Source organism: Mesoplodon mirus (genome assembly GCF_964341445.2).
Source record: "Mesoplodon mirus genome assembly, chromosome: 11".
NCBI classification, from domain to species: domain Eukaryota; kingdom Metazoa; phylum Chordata; class Mammalia; order Artiodactyla; family Ziphiidae; genus Mesoplodon; species Mesoplodon mirus.
This window is the reverse complement of record NC_138987.1, coordinates 60,665,755-60,688,249: the sequence shown is the minus strand read 5'-3', so window position 1 is coordinate 60,688,249 and position 22,495 is coordinate 60,665,755. Positions and strand designations below refer to the sequence as shown.

The 22,495-nt window shown below is 54.6% G+C and overlaps 1 protein-coding gene across 3 annotated transcripts; it reads left to right on the top strand.

Annotated features, from left to right (window-relative positions):
* Positions 1 to 5,341: 5,341 nt before the first annotated feature.
* Positions 5,342 to 22,487, top strand: ANKRD52 (ankyrin repeat domain 52). Of its 3 annotated transcripts, XM_082635759.1 has the most exons (29): positions 5,342 to 5,458; positions 5,767 to 5,850; positions 6,313 to 6,391; positions 6,591 to 6,661; positions 7,686 to 7,886; positions 8,410 to 8,497; positions 8,619 to 8,761; positions 9,067 to 9,279; positions 9,545 to 9,623; positions 9,935 to 10,049; positions 10,176 to 10,258; positions 10,368 to 10,485; positions 10,707 to 10,775; positions 10,962 to 11,102; positions 11,182 to 11,262; positions 12,646 to 12,757; positions 12,966 to 13,037; positions 13,288 to 13,489; positions 13,747 to 13,834; positions 13,911 to 14,028; positions 14,579 to 14,798; positions 14,999 to 15,086; positions 15,194 to 15,277; positions 15,387 to 15,532; positions 15,749 to 15,831; positions 16,040 to 16,122; positions 16,319 to 16,410; positions 16,862 to 17,016; positions 22,327 to 22,487. In XM_082635759.1, the coding sequence occupies exons 1-29, from the start codon at positions 5,432 to 5,434 to the stop codon at positions 22,435 to 22,437; spliced, it is 3,246 nt and encodes a 1,081-aa protein (XP_082491885.1). In that variant the 5' UTR covers positions 5,342 to 5,431; the 3' UTR covers positions 22,438 to 22,487. The 3 variants fall into 3 exon arrangements, with proteins under 3 accessions (XP_082491885.1, XP_082491887.1, XP_082491886.1); XM_082635761.1 differs by lacking the exon at positions 12,966 to 13,037; XM_082635760.1 differs by lacking the exon at positions 22,327 to 22,487 and having other exon boundaries at positions 16,862 to 20,740.
* Positions 22,488 to 22,495: the final 8 nt, after the last annotated feature.

Genomic DNA, 22,495 nt, shown 5'->3' with positions numbered 1-22,495 from the left:
CCGCGGCTCCCAGTACCCCCACGTGACGCCGTTGCCATGGCTCGGGACCTGGAGAGGGGGGAAGGAAGGGGACCACGCGGCCTGTCGGGAGATGTAGTTTCACACCTCTGGCGAGAAAGGGCGCTGGAGGGGGTGTTTGAGAAGCTGCAGAGATGGCTCCGTGGAACGAGCTCACCGGGCAAGCTACTTGCCGAGTCTGTAGTCACGGACCTGGTGCATAAGCACAGAAGCGACTTCTTGGTCATGTCAACAGCATATGCCGTTGGTCTTCTGAACGTCTCTCTTAGAGACTTTACTATATTCTGCCTTGTTTATAGTTAGAAGTTCCATTCGTCTTTGCAGCACATAGTACCTAGTGCTGTGCTTTGCATCTTTGAGAAAGGAAATTAATGTTCCAAGATCTGGGCTAAGACTTTGCATAGTTTCCCCTTTTAATATTTATAGAAAGAAGTCGGGGTGAGAAGAACCAGACTTACTTTTATGGTAGAGAACCATCTTTGCCTGGAAAATTGTGCACTTGACAGAGGTGAGACCTCATGGGCAGGAACCCGGACAAGGAAATGTCACTACACTGCTTTCAATCATGATACAAGGAGAAAAAAAGTGCCCTTGATAAAAGTGGGGAGAACAGAAGAGAGAGAGAGAGAGAGAGAGAGAAGAGAGAGAAATCAGCAATCAGAGACTGGATCTAGGTGGGTACCAGAGCTCTTGAAATTCTCCCACAGTGGAGTAGAGGAAGGACATTTTAAGAATGGTGGTGTCTGCTGTTGCATTTAAAGATGTTTTTGTTATTACAGTGCAAGCCCCTCCTCTGCTTTAGTCTTTAGAGCATGCTCTCCACATTCAGGAAAGTTTTATCTGAGTAGTGTTGTGGGGGTTAGGGTGGGAGGATGAAATAATTAAAGACTGTTTTGCCTTTAGGGTCTAATTGGTAGGGAAGAGAGACATCTTGTCCAGAAACAGGGGCCTGAAAACAGATGTAAACCTTCCAACTCTCCCCACTCCTTGAGGTTGGCATTCATTTGCAGAATTCCACTGGATATGGATTGATTTTTTTTTTTTTTTTTTTTTTTTTTGCGGTACGCAGGCCTCTCACTGTTGTGCCCTCTCCCGTTGCGGAGCACAGGCTCCGGACGCGCAGGCTCAGCGGCAATGGCTCACGGGCCCAGCTGCTCCACGGCATGTGGGATGTGGGATCTTCCCGGACCGGGGCACGAACACGTGTCCCCTGCATCGGCAGGCGGACTCTCAACCACTGTGCCACCAGGGGAGCCCTATGGATTGATTTTTTTTTTTTTTTTTGCGGTACGCGGGCCTCTCACTGTTGTGGCCTCTCCCATTGCGGAGCACAGGCTCCGGACGCACAGGCTCAGCAGCCATGGCTCACGGGCCCAGCCGCTCCGCGGCATGTGGGATCTTCCCGGACCGGGGCACGAACCAGTGTCCCCTGCATCGGCAGGTGGACTCTCAACCACTGCGCCACCAGGGAAGCCCTGGATTGATTTTTAAAGTTTGAGCCCATTTTGGGACTTCCCTGGTGGTCCAGTGGGTAAGACTCAGCTGCGCTCCTAATGCAGGGGGCCCGGGTTCAATCCCTGGTCGGGGAACTAGGTCCCGCATGCATGCTGCTACTAAGAGTCCACATGCTGCAACTAAGAAGTCTGCATGCTGCAGCTAAGACCCGGCGCAGCCAAAACAAACAAACAAATTAATAAATAAATAAAGTTTGAGCCCATTTTATCTGGATTTCAAGGAGCAAAACCCTCCCTTGAACTCTGGTTTACATTTGACATTTTTCAAGGAAGGCATTTCAATCCTTATGTTAAATTATTTATACATGAAGTCCCAGATTGGGGAATGATCTCACTTCTTTTTCTCTTTTAACATTTCTTCTTTTTCCCTCAGAACCCTCCCCCCAACAAGATACAGTATCTCCTTCCAGTTCGAAGATGATAATTGGGAGCCACTCTCAGAAGGGCGTATGATCTTGAGGGACATTTACTCTTTCCAACCCCACTCTCTTGTCCAGCCTCTCTGACCAAGTGCTTACACATGTGAGACAGCTGCTTAGAGTGAGGAGTAAGGATCTGACCAGAAAAAAGACAGAAATTAACTGGGATACATAACTAAACTGTGACCTCATTAACACTATGCCTTAACCGAGTTAACTGCTGCAGAATCTCCAAGGTACAATAGGCCTGCCAAGCCAGTTTGCTTGTTGTCCCCCCTACTAATTAGATGAGGTAATTATTGCCGTTTAAGCTTTTCCTAGTTCATTCCCTGTACTTGAAACAACCAATTTCCTGCCATTTCCCTGTCATTCTACATCGATAACTTCCTTCAAGTACTGGCTCAAAACACACCTCCTCCAGGAAGACCCTCTTGACTGAACCCATCTCTCGACATTATTCTGAACACATAATGCCACATAAAGTAGCATGAATCCTATATTCTCTAGTTGTTTCATGTGCATGTGGATGTTCTCCTAGGTTATAAAAATAGACACTATTACTTTTTTTTTAACCTACCATTATATATATATATATATTTTTTTTTCTTTTTCTTTTCTTTGGCTGCACCTCGTGGCTTGTGGGCTCTTAGTTCCCGCCCTTGGCAGTGAAAGCACAGAGTCCCAACCACTGGACCACCAGGGAATTCCCGACACCATTACTTCTAAGTTTCTACCTCCAAACCAGTTAGTATAGGGCTGAATACAATGGTGAATCCTCAGTAGACATTTGTTAGAAGAATGAAAACTGAGGCTTAAAGACAGGCAGGCATCTGCCTAGAGTTATCCAAATATGAATTCAGTAGTGAAATCCAGAAGGACTATTTGCATAAGAGGGCTTTGCCACCACTTCCGGCCTCCTCCTCCCCCACACTGTGCATCTCCCTGAGCCCTGGAAGTAACTGTGTTACCTATATCATATCCCTTTTTTCCCTCCTGGGAAATCCTCTTTCTGTGCTCTGAATAATATTAAAAATAACTCTTCTAGCCCTTCTTCCTCCTTCCAGCTGCCCAGAGAACCCGGCTGGCAAACTTCCTTGTTCACCTCCACTCAGGAGCCAGAACCAGGCACGTGACCCCAGCTCAACCCCTGACTCCAATTCCTCAGGTTACCAAAAGCTATTTCGGGCATTGGAGGCCATGTAGTCCTCTTCTCCCCATCCTCTGGGCCATATACTAGCTTAGCCCTTCCTGGAAGGTCCATCATACCCAATAGCCAAGTCAGCATATCCCAACACCCATATCCATCAGATCCCCAACTACCTTCAGTTTCTACTTCTTCAGCCTCCTCATCATCATCATCAAATATTGTGTCTGTTCCCATGTGCTGCTCTGCTTGAGCATCCTTTTTTTTTTTTTTTTCCATAGAAAACAAAACCAGTAGGGGGCTTCCCTGATGTTGCAGTGGTTAAGAATCTGCCTGCCAGTGCAGCGGACACGGATGGGTTCGAGCCCTGGTACTAGAAGATCCCACATGCCACGGAGCAACTAAGCCCATGGGCCACAACTACTGAGCCTGCACTCTAGAGCCTGTGAGCCACAACTACTGAAGCCTGCGCGCCTAGAGCCCGTGCTCTGCAACAAGAGAAGCCACCAAGATGAGAAGCCCGCGCACCGCAACGAAGAGTAGCCCCCGCTCTCCACAACTAGAGAAAAGCCCGCACTCAGCAATGAAGACCCAACGCAGCCAAAAATAAATAAATAAATTTATAAAAAAACACAAAAATCAAAAAACCAGTAAACAGTCCTGTGTTGGAGGACTCTGACTAACAAGAAGTTTAAAATCCCTTCTGCAACATTGGACTCCTGTATGTCAAAGATGTAAGGTGAAATGAACAGCAAAGATGTGCAATTTAAACCTGATTGTGTCTACAACACAGAGAATATAGCCAGTATTTTATAATAACTATAAATGAAGTATAACCTTTAAAAATGTGAATCAGTGTTGTACATCTGTAACATATAATATTGTACATCAACTATATCTCAATTTAAAAAAGTTAAAAAACAAACCCCAAAAAGAGCAACCTGATTGTGATAGTGTAAACTAAGTATGGAAGTGATAAGGAGACCTAACAAAAGGGAAAGAACCTGTTAACCATGGAAGACTTCCTGGAAGAGGTAAGTTTTCAGTAAAACTGTGAATTTTATTTTCAAAATGGTAAAAATTCAAAAAATTTACAGGTATATAGTGATAGGTAATTTTTCCTCTCATTCCTTATTCCCTGTTCCTCAGTTTCTCTCTACAAGAAAAACCACTGACACTTGTCTTGTGTATCTTTCCAGGGATCAAGATCCTGAAGGTAACGAGGGGCATAGATTGTTGACAGCAAAGGAGGGGGCTTTTATACCTCTGCCTTGACAGGGGGCCATCCTGCTGTGCTCTTTCCTAAATGTGTTCCTCTCTTAGAACGCATATATTGAGTTGCTGAGCTCTGAACAGGACCCTGAATCACCTTGTATAAACTGTACCAATTTTTCAATATCCACTTTTCTTCTCTCTTTTTCCCTTTTTGGGATGGGATGAACTCCATCCAGATCTTGCCTGACTGGCCGCTCTCTGGCCTCTCCAATGGAGGAGGGGAAACACCCCGACCATTTTCGGAGGAGAAACCCGATTGAGCCTTTTGAAGTGTAGCCACCCTACCACCTTAACCTGGCAATGGAGTAATTAGGGAATCGAAAAGCCCGCTTCTGTTGGCCTTGGAGTCCTCCTTCAACTACCAGCTAGCCTGTCCTCTCTGTGGGTTTTTTCTGCAGGTAAGAGTCCTTGTTTTTTTGTTTTGTTTTTTTTCTCCGCAGCTTGGGCACTTTTGCTCTTTCCTTTCTCCCCAGCTCTTGTCACCGCCAGTGGAGATACGCGCCTTCCCTCCCCTGGGGCTATTGCCATATATAACCCCCAGATCTCCACGCCCTGCTTCCCCAAGTCTGTGGGGGATTCTGAGGTGTGTAATCGTGGACGGGAGGCGTTAGCTCGGAGGAGGCATTTTGGGCTGGGTGAGATCTGGCTAGCCATTTGGTCCTCAGGTTGGAAGGCACCGCAGCAGGGCCAAGGCCTGAGTTGCCGCTAGGGTTTTGTGGAGAATCCCCCGGGTCGCCAGACTGGAGCGGAGAGCACGGCGCCGCTGGCCTGGGGAGCCGGGGAACCAGCGGCTGAGGCTGGGGGCACCCGAGCCGCTGGGACCGCCAAGGCGGGGCGGAGGGCGCCGCGGCCTGGGGCAGCCTGCGCCGCAAGCGCCCTGCGGCCGGGCCCAGAACGGCCGCCAGGGAGCGCTGCGGGCTCCCGCTCCCGCCCCCTGGTAGGCGGGGCTGCGCTCTCCCCGCAGCCGCCGCCGCAGCCGCCGCCTGGGCCGCCCCGTGTCCCCGGTGGAGCCGCCGCCGCCGCCGCCGGGAGCTCGATGCGGACGGAGCCCGGGCCGGGCCATGGGGATCCTCAGCATCACGGACCAGGTCAGCCCTCCCGCCCTTGCTCGCTTCCTCCTTCCAGGGCCCGACGCCGCCGCCACGCGAGCCCGGGGATGTGCGGCCTAGGCTGGGCCCGAGCCCGGGGCTCCCGCCCCGCCCCACGCCGCGCTCCCCTCAACCAAGCCGGTGTCCTTGGGGGCCTGGTGACCGGCGGAGACACCGCGGAAGCCCCCTGCGGCCAGGACCCCAGAGCGGAGCCCCTCCAGCGTCTCCCCCCGCCCAAACCCGGTGTCCCCCACCCCACTCCCCGGTTCCGCTCCGGCCCGCTCCCTGAAAACCGGTTCTCCCTGCAGCCGCCCCTGGTCCAGGCCATATTTAGCCGAGATGTGGAGGAAGTGCGTTCCCTCCTCTCGCAGAAGGAGAACATCAATGTGCTGGTGAGTTGAGACCAGGGAGGATGGCGAGCCGGTAATCTGGGCCCTGGTGTTCAGGACCCCTCCCCACCAATGGGGCGGCTCCGTGTTTCCTCGGCTCGGGTGAGGCCGCAGCTCTTTCCACCCTGGGATGGGCGACTGCTCTACATTTGGGGATGGAGAGCAGGTCAGGCTTAGAGCAGAGACCAGTAGGGCTGAGGATGCCCAGAAACGGTGTTCTCTTCTGAACCATCCGTGTCTGCAGCGCCTCCACCCCTCCTGGCAGAAGGAGACTGCTTCGCGGGCCCGTGGCGCCCACCCCCTGACTCCACCCTCCCTCGGTGCTTGCTTTGACCTAGGACTGGGGTTTAGGAGGCCGCAGAACCTGTGGGAAGAGGTTGTGGGGAAAGGCCTGGAGCACGAAGACTTGGGCTTGGGTCCTGGATCGTTCACCCCTACAGCTGCTCCTCTTCTCTGCCTTCCTAGGACCAAGAGAGGCGAACCCCACTTCATGCTGCTGCCTACGTAGGCGATGTCCCCATCCTCCAGTTGCTACTGATGTCAGGTGAAAGTGGGGAGCTGGAAGGTGTGGCAGCTAGGGAGGGGACCTGAGGGAGGAGCCTTTTTGTCGTATCCAAGGATTGTCCTCTGGTGCTTGGTCCAGGCAAGCTTCCGTCTCCATCCAGATTCTCTGGCCTGATTACTGGCTTTCTTCCCCACCTGCTCTCCACCTCCCACCAAAAGAGCATATTATATCCCCACAGGTGCTAACGTCAATGCTAAGGACACACTGTGGCTGACCCCTCTTCATCGTGCTGCTGCTTCCCGAAATGAGGTACTGGCCTCCCACCTCTTTTCTCCCTTCCAAAGAGGATGACTTGGTTAAAGGTTGGAAGATAAGGGTTGGAGAGCCTTAGTCCTCTGCGCTACAAGTTGGTCTATCCCCAGGCCCGGAGGAGACCAGGCCTTGGCCCCTCCCTCCTACCCCTAGAACTGGCTGGTAAGGGGGGGCTGAGTGTTGGTAGCTGATGTGACGTCAGGGGAGAGCTTAACACTGGGCTGGCAGACTGCAGGGGCCCTGCTGCCAGGCCTTAGTGACTCATCCCTCCCTGGGGGGCCACCGTGGAGTCTGATCCCCCTCTGGGCACTGAGATTTCTTTCCTTGAGATGGAGGGATGGGGGTAGTGATTCGTTGCATCCCTGCCCCTCAAGCAGCATGAAAGTTGACACCACGAGAATCAAACATGCCCCGTCAGTTGGGTCCCTCAACCCTGAAGAGCGGGAAGAGATGACCTTCTTCTTGGCTTGGCAGTCACTTCCCTGGCTCCAGCCACCAGGGGGAGGGACTGAGGCCAATGGGAATGGGGTGGGTGGTGAATAGGAGGGGCGTTTTAGCCTGGGTTTTGGAGAGGAGCCAGTATCTGTTTGCTTACCTAGGTAATGGAAATGATTCTGATGCATATGGAAGGGCTGAAGGGGGGTATCTGGGGAGCATTTATCTTTCCTAAAAATGGTGGGGGATTGGGATCCTCTACATGTGTGGATTTGCTTAGTAGTGGCTGTATATATGGGTGAAGATTTTCAGGGTTTGGGTTATGAACGATACCAGGTGGCTTGGGGAGGAGATCCACGTTTTCCTCAGCAAGGGAGGGAAAATTTTAAGCTCTAAGAAGTTCCAGAAGATGGAAAGTAGGTATTGAAAGGCTAGGTATGTTGGAAAAAATGAGGAGAGACTCTGTGCTGGGGGAGTGGGGAGATGGGGTCACAGGTGCTGTGCTGACCTATTCGCCCCTCCATTTCCTGTTGGTTTACCTCCTGCTCCCCCTCTGTCTTCTCTCTTATCCCCTGCTCCTCAACAGAAGGTGCTGGGATTGCTGCTGGCACATTCAGCAGATGTGAATGCCCGGGACAAGCTGTGGCAGACACCGTTGCATGTGGCTGCCGCCAACCGGGCCACCAAGTGTGCTGAGGCTCTGGCACCATTATTGAGCAGCCTCAACGTGGCTGACAGGAGCGGGCGCAGTGCCCTGCACCACGCAGTGCATAGTGGGCATCTGGAGGTGAGGACCGCTCCAGTCCACGCCCAGCCTCGTGCCTTCTTCCTTCCCTTCCTGCTCACCTTCTCCTGCCTCCAAACCATTAGGCCTGGGGAGCAGCAGCCCAGATGATTATGTAAACACTTGGGCTCAAGCACCAAATGAATGGTTGGGTTAGATGGAAATTCTTAACTTGGACCTCAGGAGGGTGATAAAGCCTCTGAAGTTGCATGGAAAATGTTTGCATACATGTTTTTTTCTGAAGTGAGAGTCCGTGTCTTTCAGCACATTTAGAAGACTTCAAAAGAGTTTAAAAACCACTGAATTACCTGAAGAGACTCCCTTAAGTTTACCTCAAAACTTCCAGATCTATCTGGGATCTCCTTAGTGCCTGCTTTCTCTGTTCCCTCTAGTTCTCCAGATTGTTCTGCCCAAGAACAGAGACATTAGGCTGCCTCAGCCTTTTCAGGTGCTAAGGGCTCTGCTCTTAGGTATGTTGAAGGCATGAACCTGGCTCTAAACAGGTGTCTTTCATGTCCTGAAACAGACGGTGAACCTGCTTCTCAGTAAGGGAGCCAGCCTGAATGTCTGTGACAAAAAGGAACGGCAGCCTCTGCACTGGGCGGCTTTTCTAGGTGAGAAGAGAATCACAGGGAGAGCAGGACTTGGGATTCCTAGGGCAGGGATGGAGAGAGGGGTGCTCGGGGCCCTAGAGTTCACCCTCCACCTCCTTGAGAGCATACTCTCTTTTCCCAGGGCATTTGGAGGTCCTGAAACTGCTGGTGGCACGGGGAGCAGACCTTGGCTGCAAGGACCGCAAGGGCTATGGGCTGCTCCATACAGCTGCTGCCAGTGGCCAGATTGAAGTGGTGAAGTACCTGCTACGGATGGGGGCTGAGGTCAGGGTGCTGAGCACGGGGGGGGCGGCCTGGGGGTAAGGGCAGGGAGCTGGAGGTCGCAGTCTGTTAGGGAGATAGGAAGGCGCTGGGATTTTGGTGTGGTTTGGGGAGGTCGGGAAGATGTGGTGAGAGGATCTGAACAATGCTTATCTTAAGCAGTAGTGCCCCCAGTCTTTGGGTCCGGAACCTGAGGGGTCTGAGGCAGTCGTTGGATTTCTGGGATTCTCTAGGCTATCTGTGCTGGCTTCCACTTTGTTTAAACTGATGTCTCCCTTATCCCCTTACCCTCACCCCTGGAAATCCAGATTGATGAGCCCAACGCTTTTGGAAACACAGCTTTGCACATCGCCTGCTACCTGGGCCAGGATGCTGTGGCTATCGAGCTGGTGAACGCAGGAGCCAATGTCAACCAGCCAAATGACAAGGGCTTTACACCACTGCATGTGGCTGCGGTCTCCACCAATGGCGCGCTCTGCTTGGAGCTGTTGGTCAATAACGGGGCTGATGTCAACTACCAGGTGCCTGAAGGGATGAGTATGAGACCAGTGGGGAGAGGGGCCTGGCTCTGGGGGTGCTGACCGTATCTTTTGCTCTGGATAACTCTATGGGGAATGGTCTGCTTGCATCCTGGGTTGATCAGTCCTTCCCAGGGGCCCAGGAAAATGTGGGCTGAGAAGATGTCCATATGATCACCCCGTCCTCAGAGACGTGTCCTTTGGAAGGGGGAACAGGGCACTCTCCATGCTTTGCACTAGGGGAAAAAAAAATGCCATGTTTCCACAGAGCAAAGAAGGGAAAAGTCCTCTGCACATGGCTGCCATCCATGGCCGTTTCACCCGCTCCCAGATCCTCATCCAGAATGGTATGGACCTGGAAGACGTTGTGATCTCTTCTCCCCCCTCAGAGAACTCATCCCTAGAAACACCTTTTCTTCCTCATTCCACCCCCCACCCCATCTTCCAATCAGGATGGGCACCTGAAGCTCTGAGCAAGGCACCTGTGGAAATGGCCCTGCTCTGCCTGCCCAGCCCCCTCAGGCTGACAAACGAGATAACACGTGTAGAAGGCTTAGCCTGGCCCCTGGCACGTAACAAAGACTCAGACGGTAGCTAACTAGTGCGAGTGGTCTGAAGCCAAAGGTCTGAGTGTGTGGGTGTGCGTCCCCCCTTTCAGGCAGCGAGATTGATTGTGCCGACAAATTTGGGAACACGCCACTGCACGTGGCCGCTCGCTATGGACACGAGCTGCTCATCAGCACCCTCATGACCAACGGCGCGGATACCGCCCGGTGAGTCCGGACCCCTGACCCCACTTCCAGGCTGCCTCAGATCTAGGCTGGTGGTAGGCCACAGAAAAGAGGTCTGCATCTGGTCCCTCCTTGACCCGAGGACTGAGTCCCTCCCCTTCTCCCCAGGCGTGGCATCCACGACATGTTCCCCTTGCACTTAGCTGTTCTCTTTGGATTCTCTGACTGTTGTCGTAAGCTTCTTTCCTCAGGTATGAGCTGACTGGTTCGGGGGTTGGGCAGGTGGGCAGGAGAGCAGAGGCCTTTCCCGGCTCTGCTCAGAGCCCTCAGATGGGATCTGTGGCTGTTCTGCCCCTTCAGGTCAGCTGTACAGCATTGTATCCTCACTCAGCAACGAGCACGTGCTTTCAGCTGGGTTTGACATCAATACACCTGACAACCTTGGCCGTACCTGTCTTCATGCTGCTGCTTCTGGAGGGTGAGTTTTCTTCCCTCTGTCTCAGGCCTTGAGAAGGAGGCTGGGCCGGGGTCTGGGCCCCTTCTTCTTTCCTGCCCAGAGCTCCCCACCTCACGGTGAGAGCAGTGGCAGCAGAAAGGGCTGCCCAGTTCCATCCTCCTTCAGCCCCTCCCTGGGGAGAATCCTGTGGCTTCTCCTTGAGCCCTCTTTCTCCCTTTAACCTGCATCCTCCTTCCTTTTAGGAATGTTGAATGTCTTAATTTGCTGTTGAGCAGTGGAGCTGACTTGAGGAGGAGAGACAAATTTGGAAGGTGTGTTAATGTGCAGGAGTATATATACATAAGGAATATCCGATCAGAGAGACAAGTGATGGAGGGCGGGGTGGGGAGTTGGAGACTAAGTGAGGAGAATATTACCAAGCAGCTTTTGACTGCACATCTGGTTGCATTTGGATCTGCCCCTGATTCTTTTACCCACCCTCCTTCACTTCTCCCCAGGACCCCACTGCACTATGCAGCCGCCAATGGCAGCTACCAGTGCGCCGTCACACTGGTGACCGCTGGGGCAGGCGTCAACGAGGCCGACTGTAAAGGCTGCTCTCCCCTCCATTACGCTGCCGCCTCCGACACCTACAGGAGGTGAGGCGCCCACTTTGCTCTTCTCAGCCCCACTCTCCTCCCTGAGCGCCCCCCAGACTTCTTCACTCTCCTCCCCCAGGGCGGAGCCCCACTCATCTTCCAGCCACGATGCTGAAGAGGACGAGCCACTGAAGGAGTCCCGCAGGAAGGAGGCCTTCTTGTGAGTAGTTGAGGAGACCCCTGGGGTGCGCTTTCCCAGCAGTGTCGACTCTGGTCCTGTTATTCTCCCACCATCACCCTGCTGCTGTTTTGCACCCTGAGTTTAGTCCTGGACCAAGCACTGTGGGTACAGACAGAAGCAGGAGACATAGTTCCTTCAAGGAATGGATGGTCTTCTTGAGGGGATCAGAAAAGCTAAACACAAATTCATTTGTTTATTCCACAAGCATTAATTGAGTATTTACTTAATACGTACCAAGTAATGTGCTGGGTGGTAAGGATAAAAGATGAATTACCCCAAATTTCTGTATGTATACATACATACATACATAACATCTAGTGTAAGATGTTAATAATAGGGGAAACTGGGTGAGGAATATATGGAAACTCTGTATTATCCTCACAATTTTTCTGTAAGTCTAATAAGACTGTTATAAATAAAGGGTTTATTTATTTATTTATTTATTTATTTATTTATTTATTTATTTATTTTTGTGGTACGCGGGCCTCTCACTGCTGTGGCCTCTCCCGTTGCGGAGCACAGGCTCCGGACGCGCAGGCTCAGTGGCCATGGCTCACGGGCCCAGCCGCTCCGCGGCATGTGGGATCCTCCCGGACCGGGGCATGAACCCGTGTCCCCTGCATCAGCAGGCGGACCCTCAACCACTGCGCCACCAGGGAAGCCCAAGGGTTTATTTTTTTTTAAAAAAGATATTTAAAATCCAAGAGGCTCAGCTCTGTGACCTTTGGCCGGTAACTTAACCTCTCTGTGCCTCAGTTTCCTCAACCATAGTAGGATAATAATAGCTATCCCAAAGGATCAGTATGAAGATTAAGTGATTTAATACGCATGAAATGCTTAGAATAGTGTTTGACACGTTGTAAGTGTTAAATGCTGTATTAATATTTCTACTAGTACAACTACTACTGAGCTGTAAGAGTGGTGCCGGGGAATAGAGGGGAGGAGGCACCTAACTGGGAAGTTTGGGGAAGGCCTCCCAGAGAAAAGGATTCTGGGAGCGAGTATGAGATGAGTAGGCCTTTTCAGGTGGGCTGGGAGGAGAAGGCAGGGGTCAGTATGCCTGGAGGTGGGGTGAGAGTGTGTCGATCACAGGTTGGTAACTGATAACTGTGCTCCAGGTTCTCTAGGAGAGCATTCAAAGGATAGAGGAGGGTGTTCAAGCAAGAGTGGTTCAGGGCAGGCCTGGAGGTGGTAGGTCTGGGTCTGGGCTTGAATGGGCAGGAGTTAGCCTACCAAGAGTGGGGGATGGGTGTTGGCCAGCTAGGTCTGGAGGGGCTCCCTTGCCCTCTCCTCTGCTCTTCCCAAACTGTGCCCTCCCTGGCTGGGCCTGTCCCCTCCTCACAGTCTACTCCTGTCCCCCAGCTGTTTGGAATTCTTACTGGATAACGGTGCAGACCCCTCCCTGCGGGACAGGCAGGGCTACACAGCCGTGCACTATGCAGCCGCCTATGGCAATAGACAGAACCTTGAACTGGTACGTGTGGGACCTGGCCTGGGGGAGAGGAGCAGGGCAGGGCACAGCACACAGTCTACTTTTGTATCTGTGGATTCTCAAACCAAGGGGTGGTTGAATCAAATGTGGTCTCTAGATCCAGGGGCTTTGGGGGTTGCTGTGGGTGGGGTCAAGGGGTAATATCTTGGGAATACCAGAACCTCAGCACCTACTATTCTGTCCATTGCAGCTCTTAGAAATGTCCTTTAACTGCCTGGAGGATGTAGAGAGCACCATTCCAGTCAGCCCTTTGCACTTAGCTGTGAGTCCCAGGTCTTTTCCTCTTGCCTTCCTTGTCCCTACCTGCCCCAGGCTGGCACACAGGTATAAGCACGTGTGAATCCGTCCTTGCTTCTGCCTTCTTGTGGGGATGTCGCAAGCAGGCAGTGGTCTGGAGAGGGGCCCAAGGAGCTCACGGGGAGGCCTGTTGCCTGGAGTCTTCCTGTGGGCCCCAAGAACAGAGTGGGGACAGTGTCCCGAGCTGTATCCATTGGTTGCCTGCACCCCTCCAGGCCTACAACGGTCACTGTGAAGCCCTGAAGACACTGGCTGAGACGCTGGTGAATCTGGATGTAAGGGACCACAAGGGCCGGACCGCGCTCTTCCTGGCCACTGAGCGAGGCTCCACTGAGTGTGTGGAGGTGCTAACAGCCCATGGCGCCTCTGCCCTCATCAAGGAGCGCAAGCGCAAGTGGACACCCCTGCACGCTGCTGGTGGGTGCACCCTTTGGGCTGCTCCCTCCCCTTGCCACGCCAGGCCTCCTCCAAGACTGGTCCCCAGATCCCTCCTGAACCCTGAGGGGACTGGGGTTGGGATGGAGTAGGACGAGGAGGATGGAAACTGCAAGTCCTGATTCATAGCCTCCTATCCCCCAAGATTTCTCCCTGCCCCAGGTCTTCCCATAACCTCCACCCTTCACCTGGCCTTCTTGCCCCGACCATGCCCTGACACAGACCCCCTTTTCTTCTAGCTGCCTCTGGCCACACTGATTCCCTGCACTTGCTGATCGACAGTGGGGAAAGAGCTGACATCACGGATGTCATGGATGCCTATGGACAGTGAGTGTTGGCCAGGGGTGGGGTGCAGGGTTCCCATCCCTGCCAGGCCCTCACCCTTTTCTTGCCCCCTCTGTAGAACCCCACTGATGCTGGCCATCATGAATGGCCATGTGGACTGTGTACATCTGCTGCTAGAGAAAGGATCCACAGCTGATGCTGCTGACCTCCGGGGCCGCACTGCCCTCCACCGTGGGGTGAGTGAGCTCCTGGGTAGGGTCGCTCACAGAAGGGCCTGGACATGGGAGCACAACAGTAGGACATCAGATTGTCTAGCACGTGGACCAGGATCTTGTGCCCAGGGTCTTGGTGGGCCTTACTGTATTTGCTCCAGGATGAGTATCTGACGTCCGCAGCTGATCTCCCTGATTACCTTGCTCTGTAATCACATACAGCCACCTGCTCACCACCCACACTCTGCCCCAGGGTACCCAGCTGGCCCTGTCCTGTTGGATAATGATGCCACGACCTGGTCCTTCTCCACCATCACCTGTCTTAAAGCTGCCTCCTCCTCATCCCACGGGATTCTTTGACTCAATGTCCCACTATAGAAGGCCAGGATTAACTTTCACCATCCTGATTGTCAGTTGGCATAGAGTCAGGAAAGGAGATGCTCATCCCTAACACTTAGAATCATTGTTGTAAAGACGAGGATTGGAGCCCTGGAATTGGTTCCTACTCCTGGGCCAGCCCCAGTGACTGGCCATTGGAAAGGGAGTTTCAGCTACACCCCCATGTCACCCACAGGCAGTGACTGGCTGTGAGGACTGCCTGGCTGCCCTGCTGGACCACGATGCGTTTGTGCTGTGCCGAGACTTCAAGGGCCGCACACCCATTCATCTGGCCTCAGCCTGTGGCCACACTGCAGTACTGCGGACCCTGCTGCAGGCTGCCCTTTCCACAGACCCCCTGGATACCGGGGTGGATTACAGCGGATACTCGCCCATGCACTGGGCCTCCTACACTGGTGTGGCTCTGGGGCCTTTGTAGGCACAGCTATGTGTGTGGGGTGTAGGGGAGGGCAGACAAGGACTAGTGGGTTGAGGGAGGGACCTGGGTTGCTCTGCATCTGGAAGTAGAATGGAGTGTTGAGAGATGGGACAGGACAGATGGAGGGGACCTTGTTGTCATTTCTGTCCATCACCACTCTTCCTTCCTCATACCCAGGACATGAAGATTGTCTGGAGTTGTTACTTGAACACAGCCCGTTTTCATATCTGGAAGGAAACCCCTTCACTCCTTTGCACTGTGCAGTGTAAGTCCCTTCCTACACCACAGCCCCACTCAGGGGTCTGTGACCTGGGCTTAGGACAGGCAGTCTATTTCCCCTGCCCCTCTTGCTGACCCTTCCTCTTCCCCCAGAATTAATAACCAGGACAGCACCACAGAGATGCTGCTGGGAGCTCTGGGTGCCAAGATTGTGAACAGCCGAGATGCCAAAGGACGGTGAGTGGCGGGAGGCTTGGGGAGAAGCCTCTGTTGCCTCTGGCTTCCTCTTGCTGCTCAGGAGAAAGGGCCTTCCCTGTTTCACTCTGCCCTGACCCCCTCCCCACAGGACCCCTCTTCACGCCGCTGCCTTCGCGGACAACGTCTCTGGGCTCCGGATGCTGCTGCAGCATCAAGCCGAGGTGAACGCCACTGACCACACTGGCCGCACTGCGCTCATGACGGCGGCTGAGAATGGGCAGACCGCTGCTGTGGGTGTGTAGGGGCCGCGTGTGGAAGGGAGGTGCTCCCCTGGGTTTTCGCAAGATGGGTCAGCCCTGCCTGTGGGGTTTAGGAGGCAGGAGGCATGTCTTTGGATGTTTGACCCTCTGCAGATGGGGTGCAAAGGGTATGCAGATAGGAGGGTGCAGAGCCAGGCCGGCACGGCTCTGGAAGGGAGCGCCAGCCCCCTCTGTCTCCTTTCTCTTGTAGAATTTCTGCTGTATCGAGGGAAGGCAGACCTTACTGTGCTGGATGAGAACAAGAACACTGCCCTCCACTTGGCCTGTAGCAAGGTACCGCCGGCAGTGCAGCTGGGGCTGTGTAAGGGGCAGGGCCTGATGAAGGGGCTGGGCCTGGTGATTGGAGAGAGGGCCCAGTGGAAGTCAGGATTGTCCAGACTGTCTGACTGGTGGGATAGCTTTCTGTCCTCCTGCTACCCACTCAGCTCCTATTGTCATGCTTCCACTTCACAAGTCTTCACTCTCTGTCCCTCTCCCTCAGGGCCACGAGAAATGTGCCCTCATGATCCTGGCAGAAACCCAAGACCTTGGCCTTATCAATGCTACCAACAGTGCGCTGCAGATGTGAGTGCCCTGGGGAGGGGGCTCTTGGCTGGGGGGCAGGGGGTGGGAGAGGTGGGTGAGGAAGTTGCGGCCCATGTTCCAGGGGCCCTCTGGAACTCACAGTGTTTGCTCAGCAGCACTGCGACTCTGGCTGAGGGTGGAAGTGCAGCTTGCCATAGCCCTGACTTCATGCTCCTTCTTCTTCCTTTCTTCCAAGGCCCCTACACATTGCCGCCCGGAATGGTCTAGCTTCTGTGGTGCAGGCCCTGCTGAGTCGTGGGGCCACAGTGCTGGCTGTGGATGAAGAAGGTGGGTGGGGTCCAGAGCCCCCTGCCCCTCCGGGCTTTGGGATCAGGGACGTTCGTTCTTCCGGAGGTGACTTCTTAAGCTTGCTGGTTAATAAACTGGATTTTCTTCCCAAGGGAACTCTTCAGAGCAGGGACCCAACACCGATAAGCTAGAGTCTCTGAGGGGAGTCTGACGGAACTAGGTGGAGCCAGCAGGGTCCTCAGGAAGACCTCCTGCACACCTCAGCCTCCCAGCCTCCTGTCCCCCAGGCTGGCTCTGCTCTTTACCCCACACTGGGACAGTCTGCCTGTTAGCCTCCCTGGGCCTTTATAGCCCTTGAGTTCTGACCATGCTGGGTGCTTGCCTGCCTTGGCTCCCCTCCACAGATAAGAGAGCTCAGGGCCCAGGGGCAGGTGGATGGGGAGCCAGGGGTACAGGACCCTGGGGCTCAGTTCTCCCCTTTGCTCTGCAGGTCACACCCCGGCATTGGCCTGCGCCCCCAACAAAGATGTGGCAGACTGCCTGGCCTTGATCCTTTCCACCATGAAGCCTTTCCCACCCAAGGACGCTGTCAGTCCTTTCAGCTTCAGCCTGCTCAAGAACTGCGGCATCGCAGCAGCCAAGACGGTGGGTGGCTGCGGTGCCCTGCCCCACGGAGCCTCCTGCCCCTACAGCCAGGAGCGGCATGGCGCCATTGGGTTAGATGGTTGCTACTCCGAGTAGCCCCCTCCCATGTCCCTCCCCCTGCCGGTGGCTTGATATCTTATTCTATTTATTTAGAAAAAGTCTATACATTTAGGGCACTTTAAAGGAGAACACGACTGGGTTGGGGGGCGGAGGGGGGAAAAAGCACTGGGGAGCAGCTGCTCACCCCTTTGCCACACTATCCTGGCCTGGCAGGGGTCTGGGACCAACAGGGAGCACCCCAGGCCCTTGGTACCCCCAGGGCAACCCCTTCTGCCAAGTGTCCCAAAATGATCGCTCGATGCCTGGCTCCCCCTCTCTTTTATCCCCTCTCTCCGTTCTCCCTTTCTGCTGCCAGCTGCCCCCACTCTTCCCGTTGACTCTCCTCTCTGTCCCCTTCCCCATGCTCCTGCCAGGCAGATCCCCAACTCTTCTTCCATACCCATCACTGCCTCCCTGCTTGGCCGGCCCCTCCATCCCCCCTCCATCCCCGCAGCAGTGAGAAGCCTTAATTTCTGGTACTGTGTGAGCACTCTGGGGGTGTCCCCCTCCCCCTTCAGGGGCAGCTAGCGGACGAGGGGGGAGGGTATTTAGCACTGGGGCCTGGAGCTTTTCCCCCACTTCTGTATCCCATCACCCCTAAAGTTCAAATGCAAAACACTTGAAGCAGCAACTACTGTACCTGGGCCCCAGTCCTGCACGCTCCCTGGCTCCTCATATGCAAATCAAGGGCTGGTTCTGCCCCCACAGCCTGCCCCGCCCTGCTTCCCTCCCCCTCCTGGCCTGGCCCCCTGACCACGCACTTTAACCTTGCTTCTTTCTTTTAACTTCTTTCCGGAGGGCAGAGCCTGTGGCCATTCCCTCTCTGGCTCTCCTCTCCCTTAACTTGGAGGCTTGTCATGAATTTTTAAGTAAGCATTTTATCCTTTAGGGGAAGAAACAAATTAATTTCCTGCCCATTTCAAAACCACAGCCCTAGTATGTCCTCTGTGTTTCAGGCATGTGTTTGCATGTGTGTGGAGGGAGGGACTGTGTTCTTCCTCCTGTGCCCCCCAATCCCACAGTCCTCTGTGCCCCGCGTCTGCTGCCACCTTCTGTTATGTCCAAGAGTACCCACTGCCCCCAGTCACTCCTGATCTGAAGCCAAAGAGGGAGGGGCAGGGCAGACTAGGGACCGTGGCTGCTCGGGGACCTAGGCTTCCCCTCCGGTGTGAGGATGAAGTTCTGATCTAGGGAGTGACAAGTAGATACTGAGGCTTGGTTCCTGCCTTCCCAGCAGCAGGGAGAGAAGGGATTGAGCTAAGGGCTGCACTGAGAAGATTCCGAGAAGTCGTACCCCAAAAGCCAAACTGGGCTGGAGTGAGGAGGGGGCAGTTTTCTCTCTAAATGTAGCATTGAATTTGGCCCTGGTCCCTTCAGACGCCCTGTCCATCCATCTCCTAGCTAAGCCTCCTGGACAGTTGGACCCACTCCCTCAGCCCAGTGTTCCCTTCCTCACACTCAATACCTCAGCCAGGGGCCAAGACACAGAACTTGAATAGAGGTCATGCTCCCTCCACCCCCCCAGCCCCCCACCCCCCAGTGCATCCTTGCCCAGTTTGGCTGCCATCAGTATTGTCCCCTGAGAACTGGACAGGCTTCGTTTACACAGTACAGGGCCTCCCCCTTGGGGGTCCCTCGGTCTCCTTCCCCCACCCGTGCTTGCTTTATTCATGCTCTTACCCCCTTTTCAGTTGTGTCCGCTGCACGTCTTGCCACCCTTGCCAAGGGTGGGCTGAGGGGAGAGGGGCATCCCAGGGACTTCTCCCTCCCTAACAGATACCCTTAACCATACCTCATGCTGGCTTCCTAAAGCCTGGGGTGTTTGTCTAAGTCCTTATTCTTTTTGTCATGGTCCCATTTTTATCCCTTCCCTCTCTGTGTCTTGCTTCTCCCAACGCTCAGTTCCTAAACCATTTCAAAGCTTCCAGATGACCATTATTGATGAGAAGGATTGTGCAGCTTTTAGTTTTTATTTTTGTTTTCAAAGCCAAAGGGCCTTGCAGCGCCCCTCTCGCCCACCTCCCTTCGCACCCTGCCCTCCCCTGTACGACAATCAATGTGACCTCTCTTAAGGGCTGCAGCCCCCCACCTCCAGTCCTGCTGGTTCTGCAGAGCTTGCCCCTAACTTCAGTTGTCTCTCATAAAATCTTCCTGTTCCACCCCCTCCCTCTCATTTTGGTGCTGGGAATTAGGTGGCGGGGGGCAGGGGGAGCAGGGAGACGTGTCCTCCAGAGAAGACTCTTGGGGTTTCAGTCGTGTTCTCCTTTATCAATGTTCGGTGACGACAGGAAGAATCTGAGTATTTTGTCAGGAGCCCCATCGTTTTGCTAGATGAGATTTCTGGTGGCTGCCCATCCCCTGCGGCGCCTTCAGCACACCGTCAGCAGTGCTGGGGCAGGTTGCAGGGAGTTCTCTGTCCCTCCTCATGTGGCTGTGAGGAGGCCGGCAGGACGAGCAGCCTCCTCTCCTTATGCCAAAGGAAACCCCACACCCCACCCTGGGCTCCCCAGCCCCTAGTGTTTTTTTGAAGCATTTTGACCATTCTCATGGCCACTGCATATTTATTTTAATGTTAAGTTGTTGTTGTTGTTTTTAAAAAGACCTCTTTGACTTAAACGGGTGTGGAGAAGTAAAGCAGGCAGAATGCCCCCGAATCTTAAGGGGGTAGGGTGGGGAGGAATCATCTCCTTCCCTTCGCCCTCCCTCTCCCCCTCCCCCTCTCCCCACTGCAGCTCTAAAGCACTTGCTTCAAGTAATAAGCACTTTTGAGAAAAGGCCTATTTTAAGTGAGGACCCTGGGAGCAGCCCCAGGTCCCAGCAAAGGAGACGGAGCGAGGGCTACATAGGAGACAGGGAAACCGATGTGTGAATCAGAGGGCGAGAGGAAAAAGAGCCCGTGTTTAGTTTCTGATTTGGGGGGAGATGTTTCTGCTTGGCCGGTGGCTTTGGTAGGGTTGTGTACTATCCTTCAGAAAGACAAATGGCACAAACTGTGGGTCCCAGCACGGACCAGCAGGCCCGGGTCACTGCCACTGTCCAGCGGAGACTGACGGGCCACCTCCCCACCCCGCGGCCCCCTGAGCCATAGGACTGCTGAGAACCACTGAATGTACAGCCCAGGTTGGGGTAGGGAGCAGCCCCTGGGGGAGGGGGCTTCTCCTTTTGTTTGGTGCTGTGGGGGTGGGAGAGGTGAGACTGAGGGACTGCCACCCACCTAGACATGTGTTCCTTGGGGTGGAGGGGCTGAGGAGGGCCTACCTCCCTCTCCGTCCCCAGCCGTGGCCCCTCTTCCTTCCTCATCCCTATCCGTTTTGACTGTAAGTCCAGCTCACCTTTGCCTTCAATATGTAACCAAAGGAAAACTCAATACTGTTTCCACCGCTGTCTGCCCACCCAAGCACCTTCCGACTCCCTGGACCTAGAAGGGGAGAGGAGGCGGGGCTGGGCCGGGGGTCGTGGGGCCCGAGCGAACGGTTCTGCAGCTGTGTGCCCCCAAAACCTCCTCTGGGGTCTTGGAGGGCATCCTGGGAGGGGGCGTGGGGGCCAGGCAGGAGGGGCTGGGAGCAGGCGTGCTCGGGACTTTGTGCACATGAGTGTGACTTTGTCCGAGTGACGCTGCTGACTGCCCCAGGGGGAGGCCCCTTCCTCCTTCCCTCTCTGCCATTTCTCACCTCTCCCCACACCCAGCATTCATTCCCCACCTCCCCTTCCTGCCGCAAAGGAAAATAGCCTTACAGACCCTAGCCCAGAACCCCTCCTCCTGGGGCACTCCAGTATGGGGCCCCAGCCCACCTAGTCTGAACCCCACCTTTTAAGAGGGAGGGATGAGGAGCAAAGCAGCCCCTTCCCCTCTAACCATGGTGGCTCCAGCCCTCCTCGGCCTTGACCCAGATTGGGCAAGGGCTGAGGTGAGGAATCTTTGAGGACCAAGCCCAGTGGTCTGGGAAGAGGGAGGTAGAGAGGGAAGGGTCTGACTTGGGGACCCCCTCCTCCCGACCCAACCCCTAGAGAAGCGACCAAATCCCAGAGATGGGAGGAAGCTGGGGTGGGGAGGGTCTGCTCCATGAATTACTTGAAGGTACTGACTCCGAGGCTGCTGTTGCCCACTTAGGTGTGAGGGGGACACTGTCACTGCGTTTGGGAGGGCAGAGGGTGGTGGTGACGAGAGGGTCCACCCTTGGCCCTCGCTCACCCCTGCTAGGCCGTTTCCCTGGGGAGCCTAGCCTGGCCCTCCTGCCTCCATCCCTCACTCTGGGCACCCTCTCCAATTGCACTAAAGTAGCTGTGTGCCAGTCTTACCCCACGCCAGGGTGGGGTCTCTGCTTCCAGTCCTTTCTCCCCACTGCCTCTGCTCCCATCCCGGACAATCTCCTTGTTCCCCTGTATTCCTGGATAGCTCAGCTTTGTGTGTGTGTGTTTGGGGGGTGGGGGTGGGTTCTGGCTGGAGTGGGTTTGGTAGGGGTTTGGGAAGGGCTGGGGGAAAGATGGCGGATGAAAGTCTCCTACCCCCTTCCTCCACTCCAAGCCACAGAAGCCTGGGAGGGAGGGTGCCTACTCTCGCTGCCGTGTGTCTTGCAGATGTGCCAAAACGGAGGTGGGTGGGAGGGGAGGGTGCCTGGCAGAGCAACCCCCAGGGTGGCTCTCTCAAAGCAATACAGTTCCTCCTGCCTGGGGGACGGCAAGACAGGGGAGAGGGTTGGGTTGGGGACCTGGGGGTTCCCTGTGTACAGCTGTGTATATTCAGGGGTGTTCTCTGTCTGGTACCCGCTGTGGGCGTCTACGTGTGTGTGAACCTCCCCTTCCCCGTGCCCTGCATGACCTGTGATGCTGCAGACACCACCATCCTGTGTGCAAGGGTGCGTTGGGGGCACTGAGGGGCATGTCCCATGTCCTGTTGCTCCCTCCACCCTGTGACCCATGTACTCGGTTGTAGGAAGTAAAGAGAACTGAGCACAATTCACTGGATTCTAGTTGAATCTTTCTCTAAGCAATGTTCCCCTTCCTGCCCTTCTCCCTGCCCTGGACTCGCCTGTGGTGCTAGCGTTGGGGTCGGGGTGTGTTTCATGCTGGTGGGCAGCAATAAAGGGCAGACCTGCCCAGATGCCTGTATCCCCAGGGTGCTGGGGGCAGCAGGGAAAAGTGGGGACCTTGGTGCATTTGCCTCACCCCTCCCCTTCCTCTCTGGGCCAAAGCACAATGCTCTCCCTGCAGATGGATGCATCCTGCACCCTCCAGGCGCCCCCTCCCCATACCTGCTTTGAGCCCTCCTCCTGCCACATCCTGGTTTTCTATGCTGTTTTGGTGCAGGTACAACTGTCGTAGTCATGGCTTTGGGACGGGTTCTGTTTATTAAAATCCTGTTGCTCCTACTGGCCCTGTG